General features: G+C 41.1%; 1 protein-coding gene across 1 annotated transcript in view; it reads left to right on the forward strand.

The window, feature by feature from the left end:
- PIP4K2A (phosphatidylinositol-5-phosphate 4-kinase type 2 alpha) overlaps window positions 1-23705 on the forward strand; it is a 167618-nt gene that overhangs the window by 132366 nt on the left and 11547 nt on the right. Inside the window, exons 5-6 of the mRNA XM_053572382.1 lie at window positions 8293-8439; window positions 13599-13637. Coding sequence (XP_053428357.1) covers window positions 8293-8439; window positions 13599-13637 — 186 coding nt within the window. The remainder of the gene's footprint in view (window positions 1-8292; window positions 8440-13598; window positions 13638-23705) is intronic.

Below are 23705 nucleotides of genomic sequence, written 5' to 3' on the forward strand. Positions count from 1 at the left end.
CACCACCTGGTTGCTTGAAATTTGGAAAGTTCTTTGAAGTTGTAGGTCCTTAAGTAGCACCCAGCTGTGAGACTGAAGGTGCCTCCCAGCAGGCCTGCTGCTGCTGACCTGAAGAAATGGGGAAGGGGGATGTTTGCTGTCTTAGAGGGCCCTGTGGCTTGCTGATGGGGGCATTTGCAGCCATGTTCCCCAGGCTTTGCAGGGAGCTGCCTGGCACACTCACCAGCAAGCTTTTCCTCTGGCAGTTTTACTCCACTTTCTGGAAATTCTGTAGTCCTTTCCTTTTTAAATGTCACCTCCCTCCTCTGTTGTCCCCTCTGTCTCTCCAACAGCTCTATATTTAACGATCTCATCCTAGCCTCCCCATCTTTAACTTTTCTTTCTTGTCTTCCATCTCCAAACATCTCTACATTAATTCTGGGGTAATTCTTCAGCTCTGTCATCCAGTCCCAAATGTCTCTTCAGCTGTTCTAATCAGTTGTCTCATCTGCAAATGCAGATGTCTTTTTAAAATTTCAACCATTATTCTTTTCATTCTAGAAGTGTTTTAGGTTTTTCAAAATCTGCCATTTCATTCATGTAGTTTCACATTACATGTTCATCCCGGAAATTACATTCTTTCTTTCTTTAAACATTTTATGCGCGCCTATTCAAAAGTTATTCCTGATAATCCAAACCTCTGCAGTTTTGGGGAGCCTGATTTTTTTTGTCCCCATGTCTGCGACTCTCAGGCCGAGTGACCTGCCCAGACAGACAACAATTTGGAGTCAAGATGTTGATTGGGGATGGCGCCCCATAGCTCAGTGGGTAGGGCTCCCGCCACATCCACCAACGCTGGTGGGTTCGAACCCAGCCCGAGCCAGCTAAACAACAATGACAACTGCAACAACAACAACAAACAGCAACAAAAGATAGCCGGGTGTTGTGGTAGGCACCTGGAGTCCCAGCTACTTGGGAGGCTGAGGCAAGAGAATTGCTTAAGCCTAAGAGTTGGAGGTTGCTGTGAATTGTGATGCTTACCAAGGGCAACATAGTGAGATTCGGTCTCAAAAACAAAAAGATGTTGATTAGGGATCAGGGCCTGTGCAGGAAAAGAGGAAAGTAGTGGGATTGGGCAGTGGGGGAGGTCAAACTGCCATGCCAGCCCTGCCAAGCCCCACACAGCAGGCCCCGTGCAACAGGCCTTCCAGAGCTCCTATGCTGGGCCAATGTGACAGGTCACCCTGGGAAAGCTGACCCAGGAAGATCTGCCAGTGACCATTGCTGGGCAGAAAACTGTGTGTTACATTTTAATCACTTTAATAATTTTAATAAATTTAAAAATTTGCTACATTTTAATATCCAGAAGACCCAGGAAGGCCTCAGAGCCGGAGAAAACAAGAAGGTTGGGGGATGGAGGTTCCCAACCCAGGACCCTATTGGCTCCCTTCTAGAGATTTCCACTTCCCCCATCACACCCATGTCCTCAAAGTCCTACACCCTTACGTGCCTGTCAGATTCTATCTAGCAACCCTGGGCTTGCCCAGGGCACACCGCCCAGACACTCAGCCTCCAGCCCCAGCCACAGGCCACTAGGGCCCACCTCCTGATTGTGTGGGGGGTAAAGGGATAGTCCTGGAACCTTCCTGCCTTTGATACCAGCTAAGCTTCCCATCTAGGCTTTAGATCTTGAAACCATGGGACCTTTAGAGCCTTTAGAGGGGGTAATGCTCAGAGCAACCCTTCGGCTCTTAATCTGCTCTTAATTGTAGCAGATGCCACGTGTACTTGTGTTAAAGTACTTTATCACATTTTTTTTTAACAAAGCTTTCATTTTCAGTGCTTTTTTTTTTTTTTTTTTTTTGCAGGTCTTTATTATAGTATGTAACAAATGGAATTAAGAGAATCAGTGTTTGTATTTGGGTATTTCCGTATTATCTCAGTACTAAGAATTTTGGTAAACACTACAAAGTATTATTTGTTCCTTTCAAGCCTGATTTTATTAAGCTTTAAGACAAAGTTTTATTTTTATATCAGCTTAAATGTAGTCATCCTTGTGGTTTTTCTTTTTTGCACTTCAAAGCTATTCGAAACCAAAATAAATTGTATTAACTGACACTTTAACAGACCATTATCTGCCAACATACCAAGACATCAATTCAAAGGAAGTTGGATTATTTATTTGGTCATTCTAAAACAAAGCAATCCATAATTTCAGGCCGGCTTGACTTCTTTTCCCTTTTCTTTCATGTAACAGTTGTATGTTGTTGATGTGATCTATAAACATAGCCAGAGGCACAATAAGGATTACAGATAATTTAACCTTTCAAAAACATTAAATGAAACAAGACTTTACATTGAAGTACTAATTTGATGCTGTATTAAATTGTCACTTTAAGCCTCTTTAAACAAAAAATGAGCGAAACATAATGACAGCAATTTCTGAAAGCCAGGGCCTAGGTTCACACTATCACTCGGAGATATAAATATTTATCTGTTGCAGTCCATCACATAGAACTCTCTCTGCTGCAACCTCCAGTCAGCTATGAATCTTTTAATGGCATTTCATTTTGCATGAGAAGAGGAACAGATCTGGGCTTCATAATCCATGTTATTCTTGGTGAGTGTCTAAGAGTGAAGGAAAGCAAGGTCTGTGGCTGTTACGTTTTATGTTTTTGAAAGCCTGATTCCTTCCGTGTTGTCCACATATTATAGCATTATAGTTCTAAACAAGACCAGGGTTACACAGGGAGAAAAGGTCAAAGGGAGACTGAGGAAAAGAGAAATTTTGCCTTTGTTACGATGCCATGGCATCATTTATAAGTCGTTTTTTTTAAGTAGAGACAAAAAATAAACACTTATAGTGTTGGAAATGCAGGTTACAAAGAAAAAATTACCAGCAAACAGAGAAGTGTCTGAGTTTATACCTTTAAAACAGAAGCTACATAATAAACAATGGAGAGAGGGGACAAGAGGTGTGCAGAGATGAAAATGCAAAAGTGAACAGTACTTAATAAAAAAAAAATATTTTTTAAGAGACAGGGTCTCACTTCTCCCACCTCAGTCCACCCACTAGTTGAGTAAAAATGGTAATTTTAAAATGCAAACATAAGTAATGCAGTGAATTTAACACTAAGAATAGGGATGCTGACCCTCAAAACAATTGTGATCGATTTAGCTAAATACAGTAAATATGGTAAGAATTGGTGACAATCAAGTTCACATTTTTAAATTTGGGTGTAAATATTTAGCAAATATCTGTAAATATTTATTCAGATAAAAGCTCGGTGTCATGGCAATCTTATAAGCACCTGATAGTGACCGCTACAGGTGCCAGACAGAGCTGCCCTGTTTGATGTTGAGAGGGAAACTTGACTGTAGGTGACCCAGGGAACCCAGACAGGTGGAAATGACAGGCCAGCATTGTGCACCGGGCGGAATGCCTTCAGGAAAATGCCCTATTTGAGGAGCCATTGAAAAGAACACTCTGCAGCATTGTGTAGATGCTGCTTGTACTTTCACAAAAGAATGAGCGCGTTTGTCTGATGTACATTTGTCTGATGTGTGCTCTTCATTCCTGAGCCACACACCAATGCCCAGCATTGCTCAGCGTTGGGTCCATTTGCAGCCTTATCTCTACTGGAGTCAGCAGAGTCATCTACTTCTAGAGAGGAGCCTGCCAGGCTGCATTAGAATATTGCACCTGGGGAGTCTGTAAGGCGAGACATTTCTATAGCAGATAGGGAACACTTGTGGGGAAGGAGTCCCTTGTAGCCACAGCAAGGGACTCCTTGTTGAAAGTGAAAGAAATATTTATACCTTTCTTAATGAGTGGCCCTAAGTATTAAATTGTTATTTTTCCATTCTTATAACCTGGAATTTAAACAGGGAGAAAGGAGGAAGCAGGCTGAGCGTGATGGCTCACATCTGTCATGCTAACACCCTGGGAGATAGAGGCAGGAGCATTGCTTGAGCTCAGGAGTTCAAGACCAGCCTGATCAAGAGTGAGACTGTCTCTACTAAAAATAGAAAAACCAGCTGGGTGTGGTGACTGGTGCCTGTAGTCCCAGCTACTCAGGAGGCTGACACAGGAGGATCTCTTGAGCCCAGGAGTTTGAGGTTGGATCACAGGAATTTAGAGTTGCTGTGAGCTAGGCTGATACCACAGCACTCTCTCTAGCCTGCAGCAACAGAGACTCTATCTCAAAAAAAGGCAGGGGAGGAAGCAGAGATTCCTTAGATTGTTTTAGGATTGAATCAACAAAGTTAAATGAAGTTACTAGGTAATGAGGATGTTTTAAAACTTATAAAAAAAAAAAAAAGCAGCTCATGCCAAATAACAGGTAATTAAAGAAAAGCTTGGCATTGGGGTGCCCCTGGTACACATTCTTTTTGTTATTTTTGAAGCATTTATCTACAATTTATTTTGTGAATTTGTCTGTGATGTTTACGGTCTTAAAAATGCTCAGAGCTGTAATCCTAAAAGCAACAAATATATTTTTTCAGTGTTTCTTTTATATTTATAAGAATATTACCTTTTTTTTTTTTTAACAAAGATATACATGGAGAGACATATGAAGAGCTGTTCATTTTTAGAAAGTCTTTAGATTGGGCGTTCCTGTCATGCCTTTGAGATGACAACCAGCTCTCAGAGCATTTTGGGCATCAGCACATGTTCATGGAAGTCTCCCTCCCTCAACCCTTCCTTCGGCACCCTCTCCCTAGAATCCTGGTTTTCACTTGTTCCTTCTTCAGTCACCTACAGGCCCTACTTCCCTGATCTTCAATTCTTCAGAATAGGACAGACATCTTAAAGGTCAGCAAGTTTCGGGCGGCACCTGTGGCTCAAGGAGTAGGGCGCCGGTCCCATATGCCGGAGGTGGCGGGTTCAAACCCAGCCCTGGCCAAAAATCACAAAAAAAAAAAAGTCAGCAAGTTTCTCCCTTGTTCACTTAGGAGTCTCACAACTAGTTAAGCAGCCTTAATGCACAAAGATCCCCTCCCCTTTGGGGGTCTAACAACTCTAATTGCTGTGTACATAAGTCACCTTTTATCAGTTTTGTAAGTGCACACTAACTTTGGGAAGTTCGGAGAATTTAAAGTGGGAATTCAGTATAAATCTTCAAATAGAATTTCTCACTATTGCTTAGTGACAAGTTGATATTATTGGGGTCATGATTCTTCTCTACTTTCCCCAAAGCCACATTCCTCACATGCTAATACAGTTTAAAAGTGCAGGAAGAGTTCTAGAACATTTAAACTTTGACCAATTCCAAATTCTCCTCCAAGGTAACCATGTGACAGCTATTTTTATAGGATTTAACATCTTTAAACAATTATTTTGCAGTACCCCCTTTTTCTCCCTTCGTGGTCGACATATGCCTGTTTTTTTCCTACTTCCTACTTTTTTCTTGTGCAATGTCCTTCATTTATCATGGCTATCATGAGAAAAACCTTGGGCTTCCCTTTCATCATAAATCACACTGGATTTTTTTTTTTTTCTGGTTTCAAAATTCAGAATTCTCATATTTATAACACCTGGAGTTGGGAGTCATGGGATTACTTATAAAGATAGCAGGGAAAGTATCTGAAAGAAATAGCCTTTTTTTAACTTGTTGCATTTGTTTATTTATTCCACACTTATGTAGTAAGTGCTTTTTCCATGCTAGGTCCTGCTAACGTGCTGGGGACTTTATGCAGAACAAAATAGATAACGGCACCAGCTTCATAAAGCTTACAGTTGGCACAGAAACTGTGTGAAACTAGGTAAATCCTATGTGGATGTGAAACTCAAAGGAAAGGTTGTTCCCTGAGAATGTAATCATAACTTTGGGAGTGACTGAGGCTATAGTTGGAAAGTGAAGCACAAGGGTGGATGAGGGAGCCGGTAAACAGCGAGGAGGAAGATGAGAAGACCGCGTGGGCCACAGCTGTGAGAAAGTTCCATGCTTAATAAGCGCATAGAGGAGGGAGAAATGGCCAGAGAGCAGGAAAATAGGGGCCCAAGTGGAAGGAGGACATCCAGAACACGGTGTCTCAGAAGCCAGGGACAGAACGTCGGACAGTCCCCGTGCGAGAGTGTCATGTGCTCAGAGGGTTTGGTGGGAGAAAGACGGGGAGACGCCTATCAGATTGAATCTCTCAAGGGTCATGTTGCTCTGAAGGGGCAGCAGGGCTGAGTCCAGAGCAGGACAAGCTACAGAATGGATGGAGAGAAGAACACAAGATACGCATCAACAGTCAGGAGAGAGAGACCTGAGAAATGCAGAAAGATGTAGGGTTAATGAAGCTGTTGTGCTGATTTTTACTTTTTATTATGAACATTTTCAGGCATGCAGAAAACTAACAGCTAATACCCATCAGATGTAACAATTAACATCCTTTTCTTTTTTTTTGGCTGAAGTATTTCAAAGTAAATCACAGACCCAGCATTTCCTCTCTAAATGCAGTAGAAATTGACCAAAGGACTGTAACAAACTGGTCAACAAAGGTGGTCACTGTAAGGAACTAGGCCCACCGTGCCGAAATGTACATGTGGGGCATGTCCAGTCTGTGAAAATTAGGTCAACTTAAGGTGGTCGGTGTAGGGAGGTGGTCAACTGTTAAAGGTTCTGCTGTACTTTAATATACTTCTCTGAAACATAGCAACTTCTTGCAGGAACAGAATTGACTATTAATTCCTCACTATCCCCAGACACCTAGTTGAGGGGCAGAGTCATGCACCCCTAGTTTCCTAGAAAATGTTTCATGCCAGAATCCAGCCAGTGCCAGACAGTGAATTTTTGCAGTTGAGGGTGGTTTTTTTTGTTTTGTGAAAGGGACTTTAGCACATTTAAACCCTGTTGAGAAGCTGCCAGTGGAGAGAAAGAGAGATTGAGGATTCTAGACTAAGAAAGGGAGATACCTGAGGACTCAATGGGACAGCTCCCAGCAAAGCTGGAGAGATTGGTCTAGGAAGGCTCCCCCCGCCTTGTCCCCTCAGGCCAGAGCTTCACTTCATTGATATTGTTCAGTTACCTGATTTCAACTAACAATTAAGATGAAGCTGTACTCAGAAAATACATCCAATGAAAATAAAGACTTCAGTTATTGTAAGAAAAAAAAGGCAGAAGCATCTTTAAAATTTGCCAAAATTCTGGGTGGCAAAAATAAAACTCAGATATTGATCTCGTTCATAGATTTTCTTTATGATAAAAATTAAAGCTCTTTAATTCTTAAAGTGATTATTAACTGTGCTTACAACTAAAAAGTTTGAAAGGATAGTCTAATTACCTTCTTGTTCTTATAAATTGCTCATTGTAAAAAAAGAAAAGAAAAATTCAAGCAGTGTGATTTTAAAAAAGAATCAGAGAATTCCCTCCAATTCCATCATTACCGTTAGGTGAGTGTTCTTCCAGGCCTTTCTGTGTACAGAGACATGATGCACGCAGTGTTTACAGTTGGGATCATACTATCGATGCTATTCATTATCCTGGAGATTTCACACACCTTGTGGACATAGGAGAGCTTTTTGGAAACCTCTTTTTCCTCCCCATTTTAAAGAAAGGAAGAAACCATCCTTTGGGAAATGGAGTAGGCCTTGTTTTATAAAAATCTGCTCCCAAGGAGAAGTTGCTCCACCTTGTGGTTCCTTGGAGTATGGTCACTGAAGGCTGCTGAAGTCATGTTGAGTTTTTGCAACTCTGGGACTTGTCCAGGCCTTGACAGAAACCAATAGAGGGCCAGAAAATCCCCTGTGTGCCTGCGGAGTGGGAGTGAAGGCTTTGTGATTGCAGGGCCCCCTCTCCTTCACCCCACTCCAGAGGGCAGTTTAGCTCCGGACATTAAAGTCTCAATTGGAAACAGAAAAACCAGGACTAGAGCCCAAATCTTCCTGGTTCCAACACTGGGCTCTCTGCGACATCCTCTTTAACCTTGACTTCAACACTATTGTAAAAAGCTGATCTTAGTGTCCAAGTCACTCTGCCTCCACTTTGTAGAATCATCACCAGGGCTTGTGGGTAGAATTTCACGAGGAAGGAATTTCAGAAAGGACAGTCACATGTCCTCTTGCCTTCACTATTCTATCCAGTTTTTGACTTTACAAATTAACTTGGAATATTGGAAAAAATCCAATTTGGAGATAAAATTGAAAAATTTTACCTATATATAGATGGTGAACGCAGATGTGATTGGTAAGTGTTACAAATGTGGTTTGTTCTTTATAAACAGGATCTTAATGGTTGGAGTTTTCAATTTGTATAAATGCTATAAGCATGTGAATTTTACATCTAAACAATCTTTTGATTGTATTTTTTTTTCTCTCCTATGCAGTATATAGTGGAATGTCACGGGGTCACTCTTCTTCCCCAGTTCTTGGGCATGTACCGACTTAATGTTGATGGAGTTGAAATATATGTGATTGTTACAAGAAATGTGTTCAGCCACCGTTTATCTGTATATAGAAAATATGATTTAAAGGTAAGATCAATTTTCTTAATTTTTGTAAAATAATTCAACATCATATAAAGCACTTAGTAGGTGCTCAGAGCTTAAAGCTACCAGGCTAGTAGCAGTGTACACTTTCACGTCAAGGAGTAATGCTTGCTGACTTTACCAAAGGACTCTTGTGCAAATTAGAGTTATCATGCCTACTTATTTAACACCAGCTGTATCCCTGGCACTGTACTAGGTACTGGGAATAATGTGATGGACAAAACAGATCAAACCTCCACTCAAGGAGCTGACATGGTGGGCAAAGATAGGCGCCAGGTAAAAATAAGTCAGTCATGTAGCATATTTGGAAGTGGTAAGTGCTGTAAGCAGAAATGATGAGGGGAGGGATAGAGTTTTAAATAGGTGTCCAGGAACCTTTCCCTGAGAAGATGACACTGCAGCAGACTTGAGGGTGATGAGGGATGAGCTGAGGGAAGAACGTTCTAGCAGAGGGAACAGTAAGTACGAAGGCCCTGAGACAGGCCATTTCAAAAACTTGAAGGGACAGGGAACCCCTAGACAAGGGAGAGTAGAGTGACATGATCTGATTTCCAGCACCACCAACTTAGGGGAAAATGTCCAAGTTAGGAGTTGGCAAACTGTGATAGGCCTGAATGCCAAACTTTATAAAGAAGTTTTATTGGAATACCGCCATGTCCATTGTTTCCATGTTGTCTGTGGCTGTTTTTGGACTACAGTGGCAGAGTTGAGTAGTTACCACAGAGACCTTTATGGACCACAAAGCCTAAAATATTTACCCTCTGACTCTTCAGAAAAAGCTTGTCAACCCTCGTCCACCAGATTTACATTTATTCTCAAAGTTTTTTGGTCTCAGACCTTTCATGCTTCTAAAAGGAGATCCCTCCCCCCAATAAAGTTTTTGCTTTTGTAGGTTGTGTCTATGGGTACTTACAGTATTCAAAATTAATATTAAAAAGTTAAAATATTTATTTTATTTAAAATAGTGATAAAACCATTACATGTTAATGTTTTTATGAAAAATAACTATTTTCCAAAAGCAAAAAATGAGACAAATAACATTGCTTTGCATTTTTATAAATTTCTATAATGTCTGACTTAATGTGAGACAGCTAGAGTGTCTTCTCTAATTCAGTTATCAGCCTGTTATTTTATTAATGTGAAGAAAATATTACTTCACACAAATCATTAGTTGGAAAAGGAGATAATTATAGATGTTATTCTTTGATATCATGGAACTTGGCAAGAGGTGATTTCTCAAAGCTTAGTTACTTTGTGGAATCTAAATCACATTTATGAACTTTTGGTACTCTTTACATCAAAATCCCTTGGTCTGTTCGCATGCATTAGTCTGAACGCATGATTTTATAAAACTGTACACTTGGGGCGGCGCCTGTGGCTCAGTGAGTAGGGCGCCAGCCCCATATGCCGAGGGTGGCGGGTTCAAACCCAGCCCCGGCCAAACTGCAACCAAAAAATAGCCGGGCGTTGTGGCGGGCGCCTGTAGTCCCAGCTGCTGGGGAGGCTGAGGCAGGAGAATCGCGTAAGCCCAAGAGTTAAGAGGTTGCTGTGAGCCTTGTGACGCCACGGCACTCTACCCGAGGGCGGTACAGTGAGACTCTGTCTCTACAAAAAAAAAAAAACAAAACTGTACACTTGTCATTTGAAACATGTTGGCACATTGTATACTATCAAAAAGTCACATCAAGGTTACTACCAGTGTCATCAACTAAGTCTTTTACATGATGGGAAACTGTGAAGCTGGGAGGAGTGGGGGCAGTTACAAGTTTTTTTTTTTTAATTCTGATTTTCACTTGAAAACTCAAATTTTGTCAGTGGTGACAAGTCCTGTCAGTTGTTTTCCATGAAATAATAGCATTAAGTTTCTCTCCCTCAGCACTCAGCCAAGCCTAGCAGCTTTGTTCATTTCTGAGCAAATACCACCAAATGCCCAGATCAGAATAAACAAACACTGTTAGTTGCCCTTTCAAGTAAAAATGCTTCATGGAAAAGGTGGCTAGTTTAGCTCATAACTCAAACCATCACCAAGTAGCTCTTGAGAAAGCATTCACTCTTTATGAACCGAAGGGCTTTTTGCAAACTTCCTGCACAAAGCATTGACAAGGGGTCAATGACCCCTGGGTCATTTGGCATTTTTATGACTGCTGGGTCAAGATTTGATGCAGCTAATTTAATTATTTCATCCAGCAATAAAAGCATTTATTACTTGATATGTTTAACTAGATGCCTATTTGCACATTAACCTTAGGCTTACAGAGGTTCAGCAGGTAACAAGTCATAGAAACCAGGTATGTGGCTTCAGAGGTCACAGTGAAATGTCAGATGATTTCAATGATGCTAGGTTTTTGTTTTTTATTTCAGGGGAGGGATTAAATCACAAATACTAATATTAGTATTTGTACTAAACTACCAGCAGTTTCCCCCACCATTATTTGTGTGAAATCCATGTGAATATCAAAATAGTAAAAAAAGGCAAATTATGTCTTAGTATTATTATAGAAATAGTGTTGACTTTGTAGACTCTCTGAAGGGTCCTGGGACCCCGGGCTCCTGAACCACATTTAGAGAAATGCTAGTCTAAGTGAAGGAAGTGGTCTGGGCTTGCCTCCCTAAACTTTGGGGTCCAGACAAACTGGATCAACTTCCAGAATACACCCTTGGCCTGTCCTGCTTCCAAGTCTTAGCTCAAGTCACTTTGTTCCCCCAGAATTTCCACTGGGGAAATCCCAGCCACCCCTAAAGGCTCTTGCCAGCACCTGCTCTTTCGTGAAGCCTTTGCAGTACTGCCCAGCGAACTCTGCTGTGTCTCTCAGGGACCCTGTGTGCTGGTCTGACTCCCATAGAAGAGAGAAAGAGTGACCTCTGTAGCCACATGTCATGATTTTATGATACCTCGGCCACATGTGAGTTGCTGAATGTGTAAGAGCCTTGGTTTCTTCATCTACTGAAACAGGGATGATTTTACCTACAGGGTTACTACAAAGATTAAATGAAATATCTATGTGTTGAGTTCAGCATAAGGCATGGCACATTACAAGTAAGTGCCTTCAGGGCAAGTATTTCCTTCCACTATTTTTTAACCCCCTCAAATGCCTAAGATAGTGTCCCAGACAGGTAGGCGTCTACTAAACATACCTTGATGCAAATTATACTTGTAGATTGGATATTCTAGTTTTAATTTGTCTTATATTCCATAATTTCCCCTCCCCTTATAGCTGGTAAAGTAGATAAATCCTGCACTCGCTGGTACCCTGTTGTGATGGAACCGGTCCATTTCGCATCATTTCATGGCTTACAATGTCAGCCTTACTTTTCCATTTAAAACTTTTTTTTATTGCGAATTAATATAAACTTGGATTCGTTTTTCTTTCTAGGCTAATGATCAGCATTTACATAGAGATGAAGCTTCCCTTAGAATCAGAAGCAGAGTAAATTACAGAAGAAAACCCACATAAACCAATAACTTGGTTGAGGATATGAATTAGAATAGACCGCTTGTTTCCTCTACCCAGCAGCGTAGGCAGGGCTCGAGTATCACAATGTCCCATTTAAAAGAAAAAACCCAGGAACATCCTTTGTTAGAAATTGATGTATTAAGAAACGTGTTTGTGACCCATATTTAGGGATCCCCGGAGGAAGAAAAGCAGACAAATGACACCGGCCAGGCACGTGTACTATTGTACTATTTGCCCAGGTCATGGGATGGTCTGGGTTTTTTTTAATGAATGATTCCCCTGGTCTGTCTCCATTTGATGGGTCAGCAGCTTTGTGCTCCGGAAACACTGAGCATTTTCTTTGAGCCGGCAGCAGGGTCTCCCAGATCCCCCAGTCCCAGGGAAGGAGAACTGGCCCTGGGGAGATTTGTGGCCTGGTCTTGACCTGCTTCCACCATGAGACATCTTGTCAGTCTGGGTTTCCGCATTTGTGAGGATCAGGCAACACACAGCCTGACCCCTGCCTGAGCCGCTGGCATGAAAGCTGGTAATGGTGTAAAAATTTTGATTTCTTTGCAGTTGGCCAATATTGAAGGTGCTTTTGCTTCTTCCCTCAAGTCAAATATAAGTTCTTTTAATGATTGGCTGACTCAAATGTTCCAGGGCAGAAAATGTCGATTTGAGAGACAGTCACATAGGCAACGGGTTTGCTGACCTGGTAGCAGTTTGGGCATACAGTGCTGGGGAGGAAGGGGCCCCAGCAAATTTGTCTGTCATCCTTCTCCAGCTGTCTATTCAGCCAACACTGAGCATCACCAGACATCTGCCGCGTGTGAGGCACTGTGGTAATCATTGAGGAACACAGAATAAATAGGCATTGCTATATTCACGTATTTTGGAATTCATTAGACTATTATTTTCCCTACCCTTCTCTTAAAATCTTCCACAAACAAAAGGAAGTTTCTCTGCTTGAATTCCAGCCCCCAAACCTCCCTGTTGCTGTCTAAGGTGGACTCAGGTCGGCTAGGACAACCCAGAGCACCAGGCATACTTTTGAAAGCCACTTGAGTAGAGTCTGGTGAGATCAAGGACCCTGTTTTCTACCACTTTGCAACTCTGTGCTCAGCATAGAGCCTGGCACAAAAGAAATACAAGCAAACACATGTCTTTGAAGGAATCTCTAAAGTAAAGAGGGTCAGAAAGTGGCCGTAGGGGACTGACATATAGCACGTGGAGAAGAAATGTTTGTTAGTAACTCTAAAATGGGACAGAAATCAATGAGCACCACAGAAAAGGCAACCAAAGGGCTGAGACAGGCCTACATCTGGAAGATGTGATGTGGGAAAAGAGGCACTTCCTGCCTCAATGGTCACCTCAGCCATTGCCACTTTGAAGATAAGAAAACTAGCTACACTGGCAATAGATGGGAGAAGGAAAGCCGGAGTTTGATCCAGTATTTAGTAAGTTATTGCTCAAGTGATTGTCAGGTTTTCTGATTTCTAGCAGGTGGACAGAATTCAGAGAAAGACAAGTGAGCATGACAGAGCCAGGGCTGGGGCAGTGGCCAGTGGGCAGGAATACCTGCAGGGTGAAGGGCACAGGCTGGGCAGAGCGCCAGACAGGGAGGGGCACCGGAGGAGGGCAGGTGCTGGCTCTCTGCTGTGCCAGGACCCATGTGTGCATGTTTTTTATTATTTCTTTGTATTTCAGGGCTCTACAGTGGCTAGAGAAGCTAGTGACAAAGAAAAGGTAAGTACCTTGCCACATTCCTCACCGCCTCCTTGGAACAGTCTCACTCAGGTGTATTTGTTCTTTCTTATCTCCTACCACTGCAACCATTCCCACTTCTCACTCTGCTTCCACCAGGGAGGAACACATTATTCTAGAACTGAGGAGTGTTCTACTTCATTTCTTTTCCTTAGACTGTCGAATAATGGAATAGTTATTAGGTGTAAATGTGGTTGAACAGTCCATGGGAGGCATGCTCCTAAGAACACCCCCCCACCCCCACCCTCTCCCGGTGGCAGTTACAGCTCGACGTATACTGAGCAGGGCTGGGGTCCAGCACTGACCCCACTTTCCCACTCACAGACCAGACATGACTCTGAATAGGTTTCTTGGCCTATTTTCTCACCTCTAAAATGTTAGCTTGGATGAGCTCCAAACTCCTTTCCAGCTATAATGTGTTAAGATATGATTATTGTTTGTTTAAAAAATCAAGGATGAGGGCACAAAATCATTTTTTTCTTTTCCTGCTTCATTGACCCTTAGATAATTTTTTAATCGCATTTAGTTTGTTATCTGAGATTATTAACAGAGTCACCCTGAAGGATTAGTTTGAGTAGGAATTTAGGAAGTAGCTTCCTGGATTTAAACCTAAACTAACCCAGATCAACATGTGCTTATGGGAGTTATTCCTACCCATCACCTTGGGAAGTGCCTTTCTTGACTGTTCCAGTTGAAAACAGAGCTCAGGGTTGTTTATTAAATGTTTTGGTAAAATGATATCAGTTTAGGTTTGAATTTTTACAGAGTTTTAAATCTACTTTTATTTATTGACTCAGAAGTATTTGTGAATATCTTTATGATTACTATCCTAGCTTCAGGGGCTAAAATGGTGAGCCAGACAGACGCATCTAGTTGGGGAATGCAGACGTTAGGTAAGGAGTGAGGCCACATGGTAAACCCTTGGTCGGGGACTCTTGGGGTTCTCTGGAGCTCAGAGTAAGGGTGCCTGCTGAAGGCACACAGTCAGGAAACGGCTTCATGGGGGAGGTAATGTCTAGAAACCTGAAGGATAAGTACGAGTTAGAGAAGAACAGCAAGTTCAAGGGCACAAGGTGTGTGAATGGTATATTAGGAGGCTACAGAGCAAACCAATTTGAGAGGCTGATTGAACCACATAGAAGATGGGGGCCCAAGGTGGGGTCTGGAAGTAGGTGGATTACAGAGAGATGTGGGAGGATGAAGCTACAGAACTCTGAGATTGAATGCCAGAGGTGGATGGTGCCAGTGTGTGTGGCGAGAGGGCTGTTAAGGATGAACCCCAAGTTCCTGGTTTGGACAGTTGGTTAGGTGTTAATTCCACTCACTGAATTAAGGAACAGAATGGGAGGAGTAATTAATGTAAGAGTGGCCTCAGCACAGAGAATCTCAGTTGGGAACGGGGACTTGGGAATCCTCCCTGGAAGTATGGTCAGCAGAGACTGGGAAGTGGATGGAGTCACCCAGGAGGAGCATATGGAGAAGTTTATCTAGAACCTGCCCAGAAGAACATTTGTCCCTTATGGGGTGGATCAAGACAGAGTCCTGCAAAGGATCAGCCAGAGGTGTGAGATGAGCCAGGAAAGTCAGGATCATTTGCTCAAATACTCATCGAGCATCTGTTCTGAGCAAGCATGTTGCCAAGCATTGTACAAAAAGCTCAGGGAACAAAACAGACACAGTCCCTCCCCGCCCCTCAGAAACTCTAGGGTTGTCTCAGAAACCAGAGAAAGAGAACTTGCCAGTGTCAGGCCAGGTAGGATGAGGATTGAGAATTTGGGTGTATCAACACAGAGGTCTCTGGTGACCTGGTCAGCAAGGGTGGGTGGTGCCCAGATCCAGATTGTCGTGGGGGAAGGGGCAAGGAAGAGAAAAAGAAACAGTGCTTCCTTCTGTGACCATTTTCATTTTCACTGTGAACACATGTTTTAATGCCTTCACCTCCGTGTAAGCCACCATGGAGTCACCAGCTTGGGACAGGAGAAGCAGACAGGGCAGTTTGTTTATAATCTAAGAACATTTATTAAACTGTAATAGATTCAGTAAGATGGATTAATAGCGCTTCTAAAAACATTCCATTTTTTAAGTTTCAAAAAAAAAATAAATTGTTTGCTTTTCTTTCTCTACCAATGTTTGGGTTTTCTTTCCAGGATCAGGTAGTATTTCTGACTCTTCCAGAAATCATACCATAAATTAAATCATACATAAATTTCTGATTCTTCCAGAAATCTTAAAACATAAATGCCATCAAAACAATCACAGTCCTTCTGGTTTGAAATATTTAGAGTAGGCTAAATATATTTATTTTCTGCATTTTAGCCTTTTGTAAATGGAATCAAATGATTTTACAAAGTTCTTTTCGTTGCTATCGTTGTATGACTATACTCTCTTCGAAAGGATTGTTACGGTGCCGAGAACAATTTTCATAGAGATTCTCCATTGACATGGCTTAATTAGTAATTCAATTCTTATTCTTCTTACATTTTCTTTTATTGGAATCCTTATAACTGTTTTAATTTCCCATACTTTTAACTTGTTGATGACAAGTTTTGAAACTGTCATTTCAAATATTTAAGTGATATAGGTACAGACAAGTCCCATTCCTTAGATTTCAACTTGACACATAATTAGTGTGATTTGCATTAGCATAATAATGAAGATGGAACTGAAGGAAGGAAAAAAGTTATCTTCTAACAATAATGGAATCATTTTCATGGCAACAAGTCTCAATACATGCATGTACAGATGTCTTGAATTTTTTTTTTAAAGGAGAACAGTGCTGCTTTTTAAAAAAAACCATTGTCAAATTCTGACAGCTGGTATGTCTTGTTTTATTCTTTAATTCCTTCCCTTTTAATGGAAGGGCATCTTCCATTCATGGCTCCAGCAGTTTCGCCTCTTCTAAATGAGACAGAGAAATGCGAATCTCCCTGGTGGTCGATCTTTTCACAGCTGTGCTGCAATTCCAGTGTGACACCAAATTAGTAATTATAGCTGAGCGGACTGCTTTTTACAAATAACAGTCCTAGCATGCTGCCAGCTAGCAAGCTACTCGGCAGGGAACCCAGGGAAGTAAAAGAAAACATAACTGGACTCACTTGATTTCTGGGGGATTTGACCTGACTCTTTAAAAAGCCCATGTTCTTGAGAGAGAGAGTCCTGGGGATTTACACAAATATGCATTTTGTTCATCGTCTGCACGATTCTTCTCAAAACTCATGTCTGATTTTATTAGGTAAAGTCTAGCCTGTGTAATGGAGTCATAGGGTCACAATAAGAAGATTCCTTTTAACATACAACCTTCTCCCTGGAACCTATTTGAAAGAAAACAGCTGTCCTGCAATTGGCATTTGTATAACTATATTGGCAATAATCATTGTTGACACTTTGATAATGGGCTACAAAAATCCGCCTTGTCCATTCTTAGGCATTGTGAATTGCACCAGCAATTAAGTGATTGTCACCGGCTGTGACATTTTACCTATTACCGACTGAAGGTTCTGGAGGATTAATCATTAATACCCCCACATCTAAAAATGCCCTCCTAAACCAGTTTTTAGCATTTCTTTTGTGGTCTTTAAATTGTAACAAATTATAATTAATTACTACCTCTATCTGGTTCTTCAGGCTGCAGTTAAACACAGGTAGCAGGGATGGCAGGCTCCCAGTAGATGAACAAAAGCACAGCAGTATGTCTTTCTGGAAATCTTTCTTTGCTACTCAGTTAAAAGGTACCTCCTTTTTTTTTTGCCATGAGTGAATAATCAGCTACAGGGAGATTGGCAAGCTTTCTAGGCCCTCAATTTAGCAAATGTTTTAACCTTGTTCTGTAAAATTTCCCCCTTTCCCCATGGAAGAGAAGTATTCCTCCTTGCCAGCCAGTATTAGAATACCTATCCGGTGGCGCCCGTAGCTCAGTGGGTAGGGTGCCAGCCACATACACCAAGGCTGGGGGGTTCGAACCCAGCCCAGCCCAGCTAAAACAACAATGATAACTGCAACAATGGAAAAAAAATAGCCAGGCATTGTGGCAGGCACCTGTAGTCCCAGCTACTCAGGAAACTGAGGCAAGAGAATCACTTGAGCCCAGGAGTTTGAGGTTGCTATGAGCAGTGACACCAGGGCACTCTACCAAGGGTGGCAAAGTGAGACTCTCAAAAAACAAAAAAAAAGACACCTATCCCACCACCCAAAGTGCAGTGGCAAGTTCCCTGGCAGGGTGGAAGCAGAGGTGGTTTCTCAGACCTTAAACTAAAGGTAGCACCAGTAATGTAAGCCTCATGGACCAGAATTGTTTCATGAAAGGCGGGGGGAGGGGGAGTCTTTGGGGAAGGACCCCAGGATGGGGTTAAGCAATCTGAGTCCCAGCCCTGGGGAGGACGTGCATTAGTGGAAGTTTTGTTTGAACACAGGTCCCTTGAGTTTTGTCTTTGTAAAATTAAAGCCTGTGGTTGTACCATTGATTTTCATGTTGTAGTGTTTGTGAGAATCTCGTTTCAAATGAAGCTTTCCTAGAGCCTCCTTCAGAGATGCAGTTCAGCTGTAGACCTCACTGGGAGGTGTTCTAGACCTGACAATCACCAAAATCCTGTCTAAGTGATTATAATTGGTGATCACTATTATTGACAGGAAAAAAAAAAGTTTGGAGCCATTGTATCAGCATCTGTCTAAGCAAGCTTTAAAAACCCTGTGTGTAAACCATGAAGCACATCCTGGGAATGAAGTTTTAAAGCTTCAATTCCTTTGGAATTTCTTCTAACTCGTAATCGTGGCACATGAAAGAGGGGATTGTGTTTGATGACTCTCGTGAGCATCTTCTAGTTTTTTGCTGAGATGATAACATCAAAGTCCTCGAGGTTTTTTCACTTACTCGTGTATGGTATATATAAACTCTTGTCACCTTATATTAATTCGTATTTCACTGAAATGAACTCAACTCTGTATCACAAGCACACATGGAGCAGTGCTTTTAGATATGAGGATTTTGTTTTTTTTTTTTTTTGTAGAGACAGAGTCTCACTGTACCGCCCTCAAGTAGAGTGCCGTGGCGTCACACGGCTCACAGCAACCTCTAACTCTTGGGCTTACGTGATTCTCTTGTCTCAGCCTCCCGAGCAGCTGGGACTACAAGCGCCCGCCACAACGCCCGGCTATTTTTTTGTTGCAGTTTGGCCAGGGCTGGGTTTGAACCCACCACCCTCGGCATATGGGGCCGGTGCCCTACTCACTGAGCCACAGGCGCCGCCCAGATATGAGGATTTTTTAAAGCTAACACCTCTTACTCAGCTGGTCCTAGAAAGAGTTAGAGAGATGACTTCTAAAATTCAGTATGTGCCCTGAATTTAAGCCAGGCTGCTACAGATGTACATCCTTAAAATGATAAAATAATGGTCTTTATTAAAGCCGAAACTGTAGGACTTAGCAAATTTCTTGAATAATTAGCATTTGCCGTTTTCAGATCACCACCACAGACATCCACACAGCAGAATCACCTGTTCAGATGGGAACAGATCTCTCTTGCAGCTTAACCGTGGAGGAAATCCAAACCATTGCCTTTGACACTGGCACTTAGAGTTGTGGTCATGAAAGTAAGACAGTGTTAGAAAAGGAATAAATTTCACTATTAGCTCAACAGTTTTAGACAGTATAATGGCCAACAGCTGGTTCTCACAAGCCTTAAGAGTTCTGAATTTCAAACTTACAATAGAACTGAGCTTATCCAGTTTTGTGCTTAGTTCCAGCATTGTTTCACAAGTATGTTGACACATATTCTTTTGACACTTATGTACGAACAGATTCAAAATAAAAATTATGGAACTTTCACATCTGATTGCTGGTCACAGATATATATATTCTCATTGTTTTCACTGCAGAAATGAGGTTATTAATGACCTGTTGGATCATTTCTCAAGCCATGAACTCGTAGACGTTGTACTTATGTTGTTAAAGAAGGTTGTTAAGTGTGCTTTTTGTGAGAAAAACACCTGTTATCTTGCTACTGTTGTATGAACTTGGCCCAGCTCACTAATTTTGCTTTTCATGTGTCAAATTTGTGCCTTACATGTTTTGAGAAGCAGAACTGATTTTATTAAAAATCTCTAGTGTCTCTTATTACCCCAAAATTGATACCACACATACAATGTTATTCCATCAAATTATCTTTATCCTAGCTCCAATGCAAGGATTATCTAAAATTCTCTTAATAGAAATACTTCTGGAGTATATTTTCAATGCCATAGACTCTAGATTTTTATGAAGTTTTTTGGCAAGCATAGTAAAAGTGGTTTTATTCTTTTTTGTAAGTTTATTTTCATTTAGGTGATCTTGAAATAACAAGTAAATTGGGAGCAAAAACAGTCTCTGACATATAACAATAATTAGTTGTTTTCCTAAGTTGTGTATTCAGCTCTGAGTGTCATAGTAACAGCCCATCAAAGGGACATGCAGCATCTTTGACATCTAAGCTTACGAGTAGACATTTTTTAAAAATAGGTTGCCAAATGAGCACATTGAACAACAGTTCATTTCATTCTGAAATACAAGTCCTCTATAATACGTATTATCCTTTGCATTGAAACCTTCTGGTGCCAAAATCCTGTTTGCATTAAACACTTAAGTGTGACCAAGTGCATTTTATCCTCCCAGTAAGGTTTCCATCCAGACTAAAATAAAAACTTGGCTCTGTGGTCTATAGATTTTTGCTCTGTGCATTTTAAGTACATGTAGTTTATATTTCTGGTTGCTAATGGCAATTTACAGGACAGTTGGCTCTTTTATATAAAGTGTAGAATGATAAAATAATCCCGTATTATTTTAAATTGCATGTTTATAGTTATGTTTCCAACTGTATACAGATTTAATTTTGTTATTTTAAAAATGTTTTTGTCATCTAAAAGGTTAGGTTTTTAAAAATCTCACTGAAAGTTGATGAAAATTTCTGACTTTAATATCTGATATTACTGAACATATATACACTATACCTACTATATATATATATATATATATATACACAAATGGATTAATTCCCTTCAAACAATAAAATATTTAACTTTTGGTATGTTTTTTGGTTTTGGTTTTGTTTTCAGAGATGTTGCGGAAATTCTTAGTAATTTGGAATTTTTAAGTATTAAAATACTAAGCAATAAGTACTTTTATTTTAAACAGAATTTTTTTAAGCCTTACTTTTTATCAGTTCTTCTGGGAAGAAGCAGAGTCCTGTGTCTCTGCCCCCGGGGAATTCTGTAATGTCTCCCTGGCACATCTCCGGAGGTGCCAAGGATCTTTTCTGAGCCATCCACGGAAGGCAGAGCTGCATTTCCAAAATGAGAACTCTAAACTTAGTAGCTGTTCTGTTTTCCCCCCCCCCTTTTAATCTCAAACACCTGGCTAAATCTGTCCTTAGAGATCATTTATGTCTTTTATGGAACTCTAGGGAATACATAATTATATTCAAAGGCCTTTATACATTTAGAAAGTTATCCACATGCTGGTTGTCTTCAGGCTCTGACATGATTTTTACAAAGACTTTTCACAAAATGGGGAAAATGTTTAAAATAAAACAACTTTCTTTTTACAGGTCATAGCAAATTAAATGTTCCCAGTAAGTTCACTACTCCCTGGGAATGAGTTTACAATTCCCTGGTACTTTGGTCATATTTTCTGGCTACTAAGATTACAGTGAGTGGATTTTTGCTTTAGATGAGCAAAATAGCATTTACTAAATTACCCACCATCATAACAGGCCCACTGAGGAAAAACTAACCCACAGAAAATTAAGGTAACACAAAAGTCAGATTTCTACCTTTTGCCTTATGTGTAAAGCCATTAAATTTTATCCCCTGTGTTTAAGAAATATCACAAATTTCAGATACTTTATAACTAAGAACTTAACCTGACTTTTATTATCACAGAGCAATGTTTTATTCTCCTTTGGGTTTCAGTATAAAAGGAATTTTTGGTAAGGTTTTCTTAACTAGGAATAGCTTTTGAAGGTGATCACAGAGGTTTCTCCAGCAAGGAGAATTAACAGTTGAGGTTTGGAGAGCAGGGTATGGAATTAAAGCCACCAGGAGGGGAGGGAGCAGTCGCCTGAAGTGCATCCTGTCTGATGCATCCTGTTCCCTGTGTGTCCTGTGCAGTAAATTAATTTTTCACTTGTAAATGCTAGGTTGATGTGCAGTGATGAAAGTATCTTCAAAATAGGAGGGCAGTCTGGAGAGAATTCATAATATTTGTGACTAGTGGATAAAACCGGAAAACAAAGGAAATTTTAAACATGGTTTAGATTATTGATATCTTAAATTTAAAGAGCCTATTAAAAAAAATAGAAAGAAAAAAGGAAACAAACTTATAGCAAGTTATTCCTGCCAAGCACAGTGTGCTTTGTGTCACTTAATTCACACACTAACCTATTTCATAGGTACATACAGTAGTAACTTTCCTTTAAGCCTTAAGGGAAGTAGCAAGGAAAATAATTTTATGATTGGGGGTCACCACAACATGAGGAGCTGTATGAAAGGGTTGTGGCATTAGGAAGGTTGAGAACCACTGCTTTAAGGAAACTGAGGTCTGGGCAGATTAAGTGGCTGGTTCAAAATATCACAGCTAGTATAGAAATGTTAAATACTTCCGTATATTTAAAAAGAATATCACTCTGGATTTATCAGTGATGAACTTTTTCTAGATCCATGGAACCACACTTGAGAACATGACACACACAGTGATACCTGGGCTGATGTATAACGGGCCATGTTGGCAGGCACTGATTTAAGCCTTTTTACACATAGGAGCTCATTAGAACCCTATGTTTGCTGATCCCATTTAAAAAGGAAAACCAAGTCACGGAGAGGTTAAGTTGCCCAAAGTCACACAGGTAAGTAGAGGAGCTACGATCTGGTGTGTGCTCACAACTGCGTGCTTCAGTCCGCTATGTGGAACCCCTTGGGGCCCGGTAGGCATCACCCAGCATGGCGGTGTGAGGCTGCCCATCCTGTTTATTTTACCCAGATGGTATAGCTAGATAGCAGGGGTACAGTGTCACTCTGCTGATGCCTTCCTGTGCATCTCCAGGTCACATTACTGGAGATGAATGCCATCTGGAGTCCAACCCATTACACAGCAGAATTGCTTCATGCCAGAGAGAAAACACCCTTGCCCCTGCGGGCCTGGGGCTGAATCAGGCTTCGTCATGTCCTGCCCAGCCTCAGCTGGCCAGGGCCTTGGAGCAGCTCTGGAGTCCTGGAGTCCCACCAGGTCTGGGGTCCATGGGGGAGGGTGGGGAGGAGGAAGAGAAGGTCCCTCCCATGTCCAGTCTCCCCCCAAGTATGTGTTGAACTGAAGTTGCCCCACTGAGCTTTAAGGCTCCAGTGACCTGGAAACTGGCCAGGAGAACTGAATTTAGAGCAAATAAAGATTCAACCTGCTCCCACTTGGGAAATGTTGCTGACCACTGGCTGGAAGCAGGCCTCAGAGTTCACAGCTAAGAAGTGTTTCTGAGCTGTCTCTAGTTAGCCTTGGGGGTTTCCTCTGCCCTCTGGCAGTTTCTGTGCTGAAGTAGAGAGGATATTAAAAGACGCCTATTAAAGAACCAGATTCAGGGACTATGAGCTTGGAAAATCAGTGCAAATAATCCAGTGTTCAAAAGCAGAGGCTGGAATCCGTTATCACTGCCCACAGTTAATTCTGTGTGCTGTTTGGCCCACATCACCTTTGTGGGCAGTTTCATACCAAGAGAGCTTGTTAGGTTCTGTTTGGTTATAATAGTTTTCCTCATTAAAAAAAAAAAAAATGTTTCTAATATAAACACTGCCCATATTCAGAGGGATATACTGAAATTTTTTTTAAAAAGCTACACAATAAGATTTTCTTGACAGGGAATCATTGATGACTTAATCTTTGTTATCTAGTACTTAGTAAAAAGAACAAAGTTGGGTTTTTTAAAGAAAATAGGTTGTGTGCAGTCTCTCAACCTATAGTATCAGTTTTTAAATCTATACAGTTTATTAAATGATCAGTGATGATAATGATGGTAGTGATTATAACAAGTACCACATT

This window comes from Nycticebus coucang, chromosome 20 (assembly GCF_027406575.1).
Source record: "Nycticebus coucang isolate mNycCou1 chromosome 20, mNycCou1.pri, whole genome shotgun sequence".
Lineage (NCBI taxonomy): Eukaryota > Metazoa > Chordata > Mammalia > Primates > Lorisidae > Nycticebus > Nycticebus coucang.